General features: G+C 40.1%; 1 protein-coding gene across 8 annotated transcripts in view; it reads right to left on the reverse strand.

The window, feature by feature from the left end:
• The window catches only part of rasal2 (RAS protein activator like 2), a 166,847-nt gene that overhangs the window by 36,927 nt on the left and 115,766 nt on the right, over window positions 1-14,154 (reverse strand). For all 8 annotated transcript variants that reach the window (XM_079820239.1, XM_079820238.1, XM_079820243.1 and 5 more), the window contains exons 5-8: window positions 14,032-14,144; window positions 6,121-6,271; window positions 3,989-4,087; window positions 2,330-2,884 (exon numbers count right to left, since the gene is read on the reverse strand). In XM_079820239.1, the coding sequence (XP_079676365.1) occupies window positions 2,330-2,884; window positions 3,989-4,087; window positions 6,121-6,271; window positions 14,032-14,144 (918 nt within the window). The remainder of the gene's footprint in view (window positions 1-2,329; window positions 2,885-3,988; window positions 4,088-6,120; window positions 6,272-14,031; window positions 14,145-14,154) is intronic.

Here is a 14,154-nt window from a genome sequence, read left to right on the forward strand (position 1 = left end):
TTTCTGTGTGTTTATGACGGTAGTTTTTCTCAAATGAAACGGTGAAATGCTCATAAAGTGACTCTCAGTGGCTCTGGAGATGATGTTCGTGTGTTCATGTCCTCATATGAGAGGCAGAGATGGAAACACACGACCGTCACGCGTCATTCTGAGTGTGTGTGTGTGTGTGAGGTAAACCCATCGACTGTAAACCGCGCGTCTATGCATTAATTCGCACAGAGACACGCATGATTCGTATTTAAATGATCTAATATTCACATTCACTCGTCTATATCACCAGATGTGTTCTCAAGTACCGAAATTTGGTAGATTGATTTAATGTGAATCTGTACTCGCAGGTGGAAGTGCCGAAAAACTCCATCTCATGTTCTCCTCCAACTTTACAATCGTCCGTCATCGTTGTTTCCCCTTTATTTGTCTAAAGGCCGTTTGATTTAGTCTCTGCACGTTCATTTAACACTTCCACCTGCGTCATGTGACCTTTCAGACGTGATGACATCATACGAGCAACACTGAAGTCCAGCGTCTGAGGTTAAAGTGTATAAATGTGTGTGTGTGTGTTGTAAATGTGGCGATGGTTTGTCTAGATCAGACTCTATTCCTCGTCTGTGATTGGTCAGAGCCTCTGAAGCCCTTCCTCTGAAACTGCAGTGATTTGGACCTTCAGCCGTTGGTTCCCATTGAAGTCCATTATGAGCAGAAAAATCCTGGAGTGTTTTCCTCTAAAGACGACTGAAGAGAGAAAGACATGAACATCTGGGATGAGGGAATCATCAGGAGATGTTAAAGTGAGTGAGGCGTACTGTAAGATTACAAATGTATACATCGTTATATCTAGGTTCCAATGTAATAGAATATAACTGAAAACATTATCTATATTTGTGTTTTACTTTTTGAAGTAAAGTTGAGGAAATTGTAAGGAGATTACGTCAGGCCGTGTAAGTGTTTGAGACATTTGTCTTTATGCACTTCCTGACTATTTACCATGACAAGTTTAGTGATTGGATTAGCATCTCTGCGTTTGAATGGCACTGTTATGCTGATTGAATTAGGACAGGTCACACCGTTGTGTCTAAGGTGTGTCCTTTACCTACACAACATATGCATTGTATTGCTTAGAGTGTCTCCTCCCCTGCTGTATAACCCCTCCCCCTGCTGTATAACCCCTCCCCCTGCTGTATAACCCCTCCCCCTGCTGTATAACCCCTCCCCCTGCTGTATAACCCCTCCCCCTGCTGTATAACCCCTCCCCCTGCTGTATAACCCCTCCCCCTGCTGTATAACCCCTCCCCCTGCTGTATAACCCCTCCCCCTGCTGTATAACCCCTCCCCCTGAAATGTAGATACATTGCATTATTTTGTACTGTTAAATTAGACTGTTTTCGGACAACCTGCAGCACAGAGAGTTCTCATTAAAGGGTTAGTTCACCCAAAAATGTAAATTGTGTCATTAATGACTGAGCCTCATGTGGTTGGACACCCGTCAGACCTCCGTTCATCTTCAGACACAAATGAAGATATTTTAGTGTAAATCTGATGCTCTGAAAGGCCTCCATTGGCTCAACTTTACACTCTCAAGACCCTTAAAAGACACTAAAGACTAAAGTTACAAAGTCCATCTCACTACAGCGGCTCTACAATAACTTTATGAAGACGAGAATAGTTTCTGTGTGCAAAAAAACCCTAAATAACGACTTATATAGTGATGACGATTTCAAAACACGGCATCATGAAGCTTCGAAGCGTTATGAGTCAGTGAGTCGATTCAGCGGTTCAGAGCGTTATGAATCAGTGAGTCGAATCAGCGGTTTGAATCGCCAAATTTCAGCAGTTTGACACGCGATCCGAATCATGATTCGACTCACTGATTCATAACGCGTCGAAGCTTCATGAGGCCGTGTTTTGAAATCGCCATCACTATATAAGTCGTTATTTAGGGTTTTTTTGCGCACAGAAACTATTCTCGTCTTCATAAAGTTATTGTAGAGCCGCTGTAGTGAGATGGACTTTGTAACTTTAGTCTTTAGTGTCTTTTAAGGGTCTTGAGAGTGTAAAGTTGAGCCAATGGAGGCCTTTCAGAGCATCAGATTTACACTAAAATATCTTCATTTGTGTCTGAAGATGAACGGAGGTCTGACGGGTGTCCAACCACATGAGGCTCAGTCATTAATGACACAATTTACATTTTTGGATGAACTAACCCTTTAAAAGAATAACTTCTGTTTGATCCCGAAGTCTCGTGGTCTTCATCTTCTGAGTTTCCTACACTTTAGAGGATAAAAGTTCTCAACAGATGGTGCCGTGACCCGGATACAGTTCTCAACAGTACCTTGGCCCGTCCTGTGCTCTGCAGAATGTGCACCAGTGCGCTGGCCATCTCCTCTTTGTTCTTCACGCTGATGACCGGCTCCAGGACGGAGCACAACATGGTGTAGTTATTGGTCACGAACTCCGCAAACTCCTTGTACTGCTCCATGGGCAGGATGGAGACCGTCTGGAAGCGGGATTTGATGCGGATGGAGGGACCTCCGCCTTTGGATTTGCTGGTGGTGGGGGTGCTGACCGGATACCACTTCTCCACAAACTGCCTTCCCATCACTCCCTGCACTGGGATGTTCACCAGACCCACGTAGTTGTTTTTGTCCTTCTTCTTCTTCTTGTCCACATCCCGGTAGATGTGCACCGTGATGCTCTTCATGGCGGGAAGGCCGGAGAACTGGAAGTGCTCCCCCCAGAACAGGCAGTCCGAGCGGGTCTTGCTGGTGGTGCGGGCGTAAAGCATGTCATCCAGACACAGCTCACAGAAGTACTTCTTCTTGGGCGGCAGGTCTTTGGCCTCGATGATCCACAGGCGGAGGACGTTCTCCGCCCGTCTGCAGTTGTCCTGGTGAGGGAATGACACTGATTGAATCACTGCGGCTCATTTTAGGAATAAAACAACATGTGTGGTTTTGTATTGATAGGGATAGTTCACCCTAAAACTAAAATGACCCGATGATTTCCTCTCCCTCAGCTCATCCAGGTGTGTGTGACACAATCAAAGTTATATTAATAATGTCCTGACTCTTCCAAGCTTTATAACAGATGCACTTTTATGATGGATAGATGCACTTTTATGATGATAAATACACTTTTATGATGGATAGATGCACTTTTATGATGGATGGATGCACTTTTATGATGATAAATGCACTTTTATGATGGATGGATGCACTTTTATGACGGATAGATGCACTTTTATGATGGATGGATGCACTTTTATGATGATGGATTCAATTTTATGATGGATAGATGCACTTTTATGATAGATGGATGCACTTTTATGATGATGGATTCAATTTTATGATGATAGATGCACTTTTATGATAGATGGATGCACTTTTATGATGGATAAATGCACTTTTATGATGGACAGATGCACTTTTATGATGGACAGATGCACTTTTATGATAGATGGATGCACTTTTATGATGGATGGATGCACGTTTATGATAGACGGATGCACTTTTATGATAGACGGATGCACTTTTATGATGGATGGATGCACGTTTATGATGGACGGATGCACTTTTATAATGATGGATGCACTTTTATGATGGATAGATGCACTTTTATGATAGACGGATGCACTCTTATGATAGACGGATGCACATTTATGACGGATGGATGCACTTTTATGATGGACAGATGCACTTTTATGATGGATAGATGCACTTTTATGATGGATAGATGCACTTTTATGATGGATAGATGCACTTTTATGATGATAGATGCACTTTTATGATGATAGATGCACTTTTATGATGGACAGATGCACTTTTATGATGGATAGATGCACTTTTAGATGCACCAGGACATTATTAATATAACTCTGATTGTGTCACACACACATAGGATGAGCTGAGGGAGAGGAAATCATGCGGTAACTTTCCTTTTTGGGTGAACTAACCCTTTAAATACGACAAGAAACAAAGCATCAGATGGTCACCTTATTAGGCTGCACGGTTCTCTTGAGGTTCTCCATCCACTTGTCCCGTTCAGAAGCAGAGGAGCAGCTGAAGCACTTACTTCCTCCTGAGTACGCCACCTACAGGAGGAGGAGAAAACCAGCCATTCATCCATAGAGAAAATCATTAGCCCATGAGTTATAAAGAACTGAAGCCCTGTGGCTTCACCAAAGTCCAGTTTGATTGCATTTACATTCATTCAATCTTACAAAAGATTAATGCAAAACTTACACATTCGTATATCATGGGATGTCACAGGGGTCACAAAATGTAAATGCATTAAAAGTTTGGGGTAAGGTTGCTTTTTATTTAAAGATATTAATACTTTTATTAAGCATGGGCGCATTAAAAGGGACAGTAAATGCATTGATGATAGGGCTGAAGCGATAATTAGTCGACATAAGTCAATGTCCTCTTTTTCTGTTTCAGTTCTAAGAAAAGCAGTGGGCCTATTACTGTTTTACAAATGAAGCTCTTAATACTGCTGCCAAGAGATGTTTACATTCAAACATCTTTTTTTTGTGTGTCTGTAATGCAGCTAATATTGGTTTATTATCATTTATTTTTTCAATTGAAAGAGATCAGGATATTTAAACAATGCTTAGGGAGTATTTGTGTGTGATTTGAGTTGTGAGAACTTGGCTCAAAGTTCATTAAAACAACCATTTCAAAAGCTGAAGTGATTTTCTTTTTTATATTTTATAGTTAGAATATGTATAACTCAATGTTTGAACTACTTGAAAAAGCTTAATAATCGTTCAAAATGTACTGATTAGTCGTCGATGGCAATGATCGATGATTAGTCGATTAACCGTTTTAATAATCGTTAGATTAATTGATTATTAAAATAATCGTTTGTTGCAGCCCTAATTGATGATGTTACAAAAGATTGCAGTTGGGCATTTTGGCAATTTGCAATTTTTTAAAACGTACTATTTCAATCAAAGAAACCCAAAATAATGCATCATGGGTTCCACAACAATATTAAACGGCACAAATGTTTTCACAAAATCATGTGACACTGAAAACTGGAGCTGCTGTAAATTCAGCTTTGATCACAGTAATAAACTATATGAAGAGAAACCAGTTATTTTTGTGCAATATTTACATTTTAAACTTTTAAATAATTAAAGGGTTAGTTCACCCAAAAATGTAAATTGTGTGATTAATGACTGAGCCTCATGTGGTTGGACACCCGTCAGACCTCCGTTCATCTTCAGACACAAATGAAGATATTTTAGTGTAAATCTGATGCTCTGAAAGGCCTCCATTGGCTCAACTTTACACTCTCAAGACCCTTAAAAGACACTAAAGACTAAAGTTACAAAGTCCATCTCACTACAGCGGCTCTACAATAACTTTATGAAGACGAGAATAGTTTCTGTGCGCAAAAAAACCCTAAATAACGACTTATATAGTGATGACGATTTCAAAACACGGCCTCATCAAGCTTCGAAGCGTTATGAATCAGTGAGTCGATTCAGCGGTTTGGATCGCCAAATTTCAGCAGTTTGGCGGTTTGACACGCGATCCGAATCATGAATCGACTCACTGATTCATAACGCTCTGAACCGCTGAATCGACTCACTGATTCATAACGCTCTGAACCGCTGAATCGACTCACTGATTCATAACGCTCTGAACCGCTGAATCGACTCACTGATTCATAACGCTCTGAACCGCTGAATCGACTCACTGATTCATAACACTTCAAAGCTTCATGAGGCCGTGTTTTGAAATCATCATCACTATATAAGTCGTTATTTAGGGTTTTTTTGCGCACAGAAACTATTGTCGTCTTCATAAAGATATTGTAGAGCCGCTGTAGTGAGATGGACTTTGTAACTTTAGTCTTTAGTGTCTTTTAAGGGTCTTGAGAGTGTAAAGTTGAGCCAATGGAGGCCTTTCAGAGCATCAGATTTACACTAAAATATCTTCATTTGTGTCTGAAGATGAACGGAGGTCTGACGGGTGTCCAACCACATGAGGCTCAGTCATTAATCACACAATTTACAGTTTTGGGTGAACTAACCCTTTAAATAAAGAGCATAAACATCTGAGCGGAAGTGTGCATATACATGTGCTCATGGGAATAATGAGGCGGCGTTTGTACCTCGAAGCAGAAGTCCTGTCCCAGAATGCTGCTGTGTAGAGGCTTGATGTAGACGTCCTCCTCCATGCTGAGATCCAGAGCTTCCACAGCACTGCCAGGACTCAGAGACTCATGGGAACACGACTCCTTCAGTTTGGGCAGACCTCGGGACCTGGAGCACAAACAACACACACTTACTCACAGTCCAGCAGAACATTACGAACGGCCATGAACATGAGCTTGAGCTCATCTGAATTCATTATAAAAGCTGAATTTACACATCCGGCCACAGGGAGGCGGTCAAACGCAGCGATGAAACAACCATTTCCTCATCCATGTTTATATACGCAATACTTTACCCTAGTTAAAGCAATGCTTAATAATTAATCCCTGAGAATCTCACCGCTCCCTGAAAGAGAGTTTATACCTACGAGAAACAGCTAAAGATCCACTTGAAGGAGTCTCCCAAGAGCATATCAGGATATTATAAATCAGGAGTTTCTCTTCATTCTCTGGCGGAGCGACTTCACCACAGCTCAGGTGAGGTTAGAGAGGACGACAGGAAGCTGAGCTGATAAACAAGAAAGAGGGCTGGCCAATCAAAAGTCCCGAGAGCATGTTTCCATGGGGACCGCCCATGAGGAGCGAGGGATGAGTTACTACACAAACACACACCTTCACATTACTCACATGATTGGGCTTTGAGTTTAATAAATCAGAGGAATTATTCTGCAGGTCATAAAGCTATAGACCAACTAAAGGAATAAACTGAAGAGAATGTCCTCTAATGTAAAGAGTGTATTAGTGACACTTCAGAGTCTGAGCTTGTGTGTGTGTGTGTGTGTGTGTGTGTGTGTTCCACAGCCAGAGAAGACGTCTTGTGTTATTCCACAATATGAGCTGATAACTGAATTACATTTCATATAATCCGACAACTCGGGTAACATGATGGACACATAATGGGGACGCGATGGCCTTTGAGCTCTGGTGGGATGTGAGCCATCAGCCTCAGAACAGCGTTAGCACAGTTTAACGCATTAAACATGTCTTAAAGATCAGCAAATCTCAGTCCGTTTATTTAAATAGAACTATTGAGAATCAGTCTAATGAATCTTTCAGCTCATATTCACTTACTAAACCTTCTCAATCAGGGTTTCTGCAGGTTATGAAGGTACATTTAAGAGCTTTTTAAGACCAATTTAAGCAGTAAATGTAGGGAACACATCAATGTTCTCTAATGTAATGAGTGTATTAGTGACACTTCAGAGTCTGAGAACACAATTTACTACAGATCTCAAAACTTTTTAATTCATTTGACAAAAGATAAGTGATTTTATGATTAAAACATGAGCAAATCATGAGCAAAAGCCAGTGCTCTTCATCCCCAATGGCAGATATTTGCTCTTGTTTTAAGCTCAAACTCACTTCATGTTGTGGAGTTTCTCTTCATTTCTTCATTAAATGTGTCCTGATTTACGGATGTTCTGATATTTGAGCTGGAAACAGAAACCCTGAGGAAGAACATCATTTATGCGGCGCATGTGTTTAATGCACGGCCTTATGAAATCTGATTTATTGATTGTGTTTATTGCTCTGGCCTCTGCTTTAATGGTCAGATTAACTCTCGTTCATCTTCTGAACACAAATGAAGAGATTTGTAATGAAATCTGAGAGATTTCTGTCCTCCATTGACAGTCTAAGCAACTTCAGAGAGTTCATCAAGAGAAACTGATCCATACGGATCGAGCGGATTATGCCAAGAGACTCGATGGCTTTATATGATGAAGGAAAGTCTGACGTTAGGGCGAGGAAATGACCACAGGATTCTCATTAATGGGTGAACTGGCCCTTTAAGAGACGGACCGACTGTTGATTTATTCACACAAAGTGTGACAAATTCTGCATTATCAGGAATTGCATTATCAGGAATTGCATATTACAGTTTCATGAGTGGATTCTGCAATTCTGTCCACATCACAGAAATCACAGGGCGCTGATTTAATGCCATGATATTGAACTTAAGACATTTTTATGGCCTTAATTGTGGAAGGTCAAATTAAGACCCGCAGAACTTCCAGCCCTGTCCTCAATGGACTTGTCCGACTGAATGTCATTGCGTATGACAATGTGAAGGTGGAGATCCGTCCTAGCAGGATCTGTTCCTGCTCCAGAGGCGTGGCTCGGCCCGCTGATGCAGATCTGTGCAGTCAGCCGGTCTCCGGACACAGATCTCCCACTTCATCCCGGAAACCGGATCCGCCCGCCGGGACTGCGGAGCCACACTCAAGCTCTTACAGTCAAATGAAGAAAACAGGACCAGTGTTTTCATCCTGAGGTGATTCAGAGGTCGAGGAGAGCCTCTAATGTGCCCTTTACATTCTCTCTCAGTCACACACACACACACACACACACACACACACACACACACACACACACACACACACACACACACACACACACACACACACACACACACACACACACACACACACACACACACACACACACATTAGACTGAAGAGAGACTCCAGCATCTCCTCAGGCTCCACCACACACACTAAAGCGCTGGACATGCCACTTCCTGTATGACACACTGAGTGTGTAGTAATAAAGCAAAAGTGACTTTCTCTAATGCTATTAACAGCCCTGCTTATCCATTAATCCTCAGCTGAAGTCAGATTTACAGCGCTTACACACCCGACTGCGAGGAAGTAAATCAGACAAATCAAATGGCAGAACACAAAGAGCCACTGCCCATGTGATTGAACATCTTCTGGACCAAAGAGAGAAGTGAGACCGGCATCAGTGAAGAAAGAGGTTTCCAGAACTGAACGGGGCTTTCGATGATGATCACTGGGTTTATTGCAATATTTTTACATTTATTTTCCTCCATTCTGCTCCTGATGGGGTTTGGGTTTCCTCTGGCTTGGCGTGCTCAGTTGGGGACACTACATGTTCAACTAAATATCCAAATAAATCTAATTATTAAACTAAATTAACCATTTAAACTAAATCACTGATCTAAAGCCCACACTGTCACTGTATGATAATTGAAATGAACTGATGACATCAGCGTTTTCTCCAGAACAGCTGAATAAAATTATGCTGCATTATTTTCCTGTTTAACACTGTAAAGCTGCTGTGAAACAATCTACATTGTTAAAAGCGCTATATAAATAAAGCTGACTTGACTTGACTTAATGTTTTTCTTGTATTTAGCCCTCTTACTAATTAGTCACACTTATACTCATTGATGGTCAAATGTAACCATGCACCTTAACTATATTAAAAATAAATAGCCTATATTTTAGTTCAATAATATTTATTGGATATTTTGAGGAGATCTTTTGGAACTAAATACTATTTGTGCAATAATTATGGTCCATTCATGACCACCAACAAATTTCTTCTAATATTTGTATTATTTATATTACAATTAGTGTATTAATTAAGGTTAAAATAGAGAATTCCACTGCAAAGAGGCAAATTAGAGTCATTTTGTGGCTGGAAAAATAAAAAATGTCACTTGTAATGCCATTACTGGAGCCTGTATGGCTCTTTAATTAATATACATGTAGTCTAGTTGCTCAAAAAAGTATTGCAGATCATAACTGCTTACATATTTGTGAAATGTTAAAATGTTAATAATAGCGAACAGTAAAGAATGCAAGCAAATATAATTTAACCCCAAAAAAGTTTAAAATAGTGCTAAAAGACAAACTTATGTTTCCTTATGTACAGTAGGATATATACATATGAATTCATACTAAATCAAGATGGAAATGGATATTAGTGCCCATCGTCTCATAAGCTAATGCTGATTTTAGGCATCTGTGCTGTAAATCCACCAGTTAGCTGTGCTGTTGTGGCACATTATTCAGGTTATATATATTTTATGTAACTTATTTTGCCACACAATATATTTTAGTAAAATATATTTTTCAAATAGAGTTTTCCTTAGACTAAAATGATGAGACTTTTAGTCGACTAAAACTTGACTGACAAAAAAAGATATGTGAATGACTAAATATGACTAAAACTAACAAAGACATTTGGCACAAGAATAAGACTAAATTAAAAATAGGTGACAAAATCAATACTAGAGGGGTAAAAAAGGTGAGAACATTGCGTTCTCCGAGGTCAGGACACTTTAAAAAAAAAATTTTTTTTATACATTTACTTTCATGCTCATTTCTAGACACTATTAAGTATCTTTGCATCTGCCTGAAAACTAATTCTAATAGGTAAAAAGAGGAACAAAAGTTTTTCAGGGTTCCCACTCTTTTCTTGAAATGATTTTCCAGGACTTTTCCAGAACATTTTCAAGACTTTTTCCAGCTGCTACAGTGCGAGTCAAGTTATCACAACTAAGACCGGGGCGATATACCGATATTATCACATCGAGACATATTTTAAAACAGATGTGATATTGTACCTATACCGTTATATCTGTATTATAGTTGTGCAAAGATTGTTGTCTTTCACAATGCCACCTGCTTTCCTCTACTTGCTTACTTACATGTTTTTTGTTTCTGCAGTCGGACAATAGAATAAGTATGAAATACTGAGTGGAACATGGCCCGGTAAGACTACCGGTTACCCGTCGCTCTCTCGAAGCTGTCGTCGTGCTCGCTACGGCTACACGAAAACCAAAAATATATTTCCTGCAAAGGTATGAGTGACGGCACGGCCACAGCTCTCCACTGCTCCTGTCACTCAGAGAGAGGGAGAAAAACCTCACTCGATATACTACGATACAGCAACACTCTTCAACAGAAAGTCGCTAGCTTTGGCCCTTCTTCGGATAAATAAATCCTTACTTGGGTATGAAAAACCGATAAATCTAGCAACAAAGACAGATGAAAACACTGGGAAGCAGAACTGTTCTAAGGAAATGTGCAATTTGATTGGTTGGTAGCGTCACCAGACCTGCCAACTTCGTCAAAATATTTTGAGTACCACTTGTGTTGTGCAGACTTTTGCAACTCCATTACTTTGCACGCAGTAATTTCCCCATTCACCGGCTAGAAAATGGTTATAAAAAAAACAATCAAACCTATATTTTTGATTACAAATTAGACATTTTGTACTGTACTGGCCACAATCTTTAAATGTTTTTTGCCCTCCACATGGCGTCGACAGTCCGCAAAACACACACACACTTGTTCACTTGTTGTTGTATTAAATAAACATTGCCAGTAGGTGGTGGTAAGTCACTGTCTTTATGAGTGAGTGAGTGAGTCAGTCAACGAGTCCTTCATTCATTCAGTAACGAAGCAAGTGGCTGTATTCATGAGCGGATCATTAAATCTCACGATTCGTTCATACTAAGCCCCAGATTCGTTCCCGAATCACCGCTGTGTGCTGCAGTTCTGCTGTGGCTTTCGTTGCAAAATAGAGCAATGATCGGCTACTGACAATACTGTTTTAAATGTAGTAATGTTACATCATCACTTAACAAAAGTTACCCGTAGCTTGTTGAACTGTTGTATAAAATCAATGTCACTAGGGCTGTCGCGGTAACCGCAATATTTTAAAACCGCACTATTGACAAGCCAACCGCAGAGGAAGGAAAGCAACCGCAGGAACCGCGGCAACCGCAGTGTTCAGTTTTTGTTTTTGTTTTTTTTGTAGCCTTGTTTTACAATTCGTCATGTGCATTTGATGTTAAATAAATTAATAATGATACAAGAGAACCCAAGCCGCGGGTGAGCTTACGGATCTGCTGTCTGGCGAAAGCTACGTTACAGTGTCTTCTGTCAAACCCGTCCTGAAAGTCCAGACAGAAGATATGCTTTAACCATCAAGCGAGGATATCACCTTAACATCGGACATAAAGCACACAATGTGTAGTGTTCTACAGGGGAAGTATGAACCAGCTGCCTTACAAACACTTTTGGCAAAGGCCAGTTTTTTTAGATCCTCGATATAAGGACAATTATATCAATTATACGTTAAAATTATTTGATTTCTTTTATTTTTTTTAATGGGAAAAGGCATGTTCTTGTTGCTGTTTTGCATTTAACAATAAACAAAAATGTTTTAAAACGTGTCTCTTTGTCAGTTAAAAAGCAACAATTTATGCTACATAATAACTCAACAACAGAGCTTTTTATGGAGTAAAATCAGGATAAATTAGGTTTGTAAAAAAAAAAAAAAAAAAAAAACCTTACCTATAATAACCGCAAGGTAAATTTCATAACCGTGACAGCCCTCAATGTCACGTTTGAAATCGTGGATATTCGGGAAACATTGCATTCTTGCTTGTATAATATGATCAACATTAAAAACACTGCTGTATCAGCCTGCATTTTGATCGCAGATTTAATCGCACAAACGGCTCGTGACAGAACACAGACCGACTGAATGACAATGACGTCTCAAATGAAGATGGCTGAACTCCAGCTTACTGTCTGTGTTTTCTGATCACCCGCTTCTTCAACAGTGTAGAGAGGATTCATTATTTAAATCTGGTAAAAACAGAATGTAATGTGTTGTCTCATTTATTCAGCAAAACAAGTGGTTTTGGTCAAGTTTAACAAATGTTTTATACACATTTCAGTCTGGTCTTATTTTGTCAACGATACTGCATGTGTTGTTAGTCAGTTATCGTTTAATGACGTGGGTGTCGTCTCTCATCGTCTTGTCTTAGTCAGGGAAAAAAAGGTCGTCAACAAACATTTTTCATCATAGTTTTCGTTAACGAAATGAACACTGGTTGTCAGACAGGAGAACCGCACGTGCACATTTGCCACAGAACTCACGATGTCCGTAGTTTAGAGCGGCGAGTCCTGCCAGCGTACGGAGATGTCAAATTGCGTACTTGCTTGAAAACAGACATTCATGCGTAAAATGTTTAACCCGTTTGTATTCATCCACAAGGAGGGACAATTATTTTCCAGGACAACGCAAACGTTTCCAGGATATTTTACTTTTTTTTCCCATTTTCCATGTGTTTTCCAGGACTGGAAAATTGGTCTTTCATTTTCCAGGTTTTCCAGGACGCGTGGGAACCCTAGTTTTTGTGTTGGGAAAAACAACCCTTTATAAAACACAAAAAAGGCCTCATAGATGTGGGAGCTGAATACATAAACAAAACAAAAACACAAAATGTAACACTGAAAACTGAAGATCCCACTGGCTACAAATGCATCAATATGGGACACTTTTTACACCACCTCTTAATTTAAGCCCCATTTCTTCTGACGTTTAGCCACCAGAATTTCAAGGGCCCGCTTCCTTTGTTTAGCCTTGCCCGTTTTTCTTTGACACATTTATTTTCATGTTTTAGTTTTTTTATTACCTTGTAATGTCACTCTTCACAAAACGAGAAGAAGAAAAAAAGGTCAGCCCCCTCCCTCCCCAAAACCCTTTCTCACTGGACCTATGCCAGTCTCGTAGGTGACCTATATTCATCTCAAAAAGGTGAATTCTCAACTAAAGGTGAGGAGTTTGCATCTATGAAACATTCAAGATGCAAAAGAGAACTCGCGCACGCTGAGAGGAGATTTAAGTGAAAAATATCAGTTGGGGAAAGGAATAGATTTTACACACTTAAAGCAATATCGTATCGCATTATTTAACAATGATATCGCATTTTTCTTCAATATCGCACAGCCCTAGCCGGTGATGTCCACTATGGGCCGGTAAAAAAGCAAACACTTTTCTTAAAAAGCTGTTTTTAAGATAATGTCAAACATAAATTCACTCAAGTGTATCCAAACTCTTGACTGGGGACACTACATTTTTCAAAATGTTTCAACTAAATATCGAAATAAATCTAATTCGTATCATCACGTACTACAAAAGATCAGTAGAGAAGATGATCCATTCAATCCGTGTTCAATATGGCTTTGAACAGATAAAACACACACAACTCTGGGCGGAGACACAATGGGCCGAGGTCCCAGAATCAAACCAGTGTAAGAGCACCTGTCATTCTCTGCTGGCCGCAGTGATGGGAGTCTGAAGCTGGTGTTGCGGTCCAGCTTCGTCTGACTCTTCGTCCGTTTGATGGATCCCTTCAGTCGCTTACTGAGAAAGCCCTGTGAAGCA

This window comes from Gobio gobio (assembly GCF_949357685.1).
Source record: "Gobio gobio genome assembly, chromosome: 6".
Lineage (NCBI taxonomy): Eukaryota > Metazoa > Chordata > Actinopteri > Cypriniformes > Gobionidae > Gobio > Gobio gobio.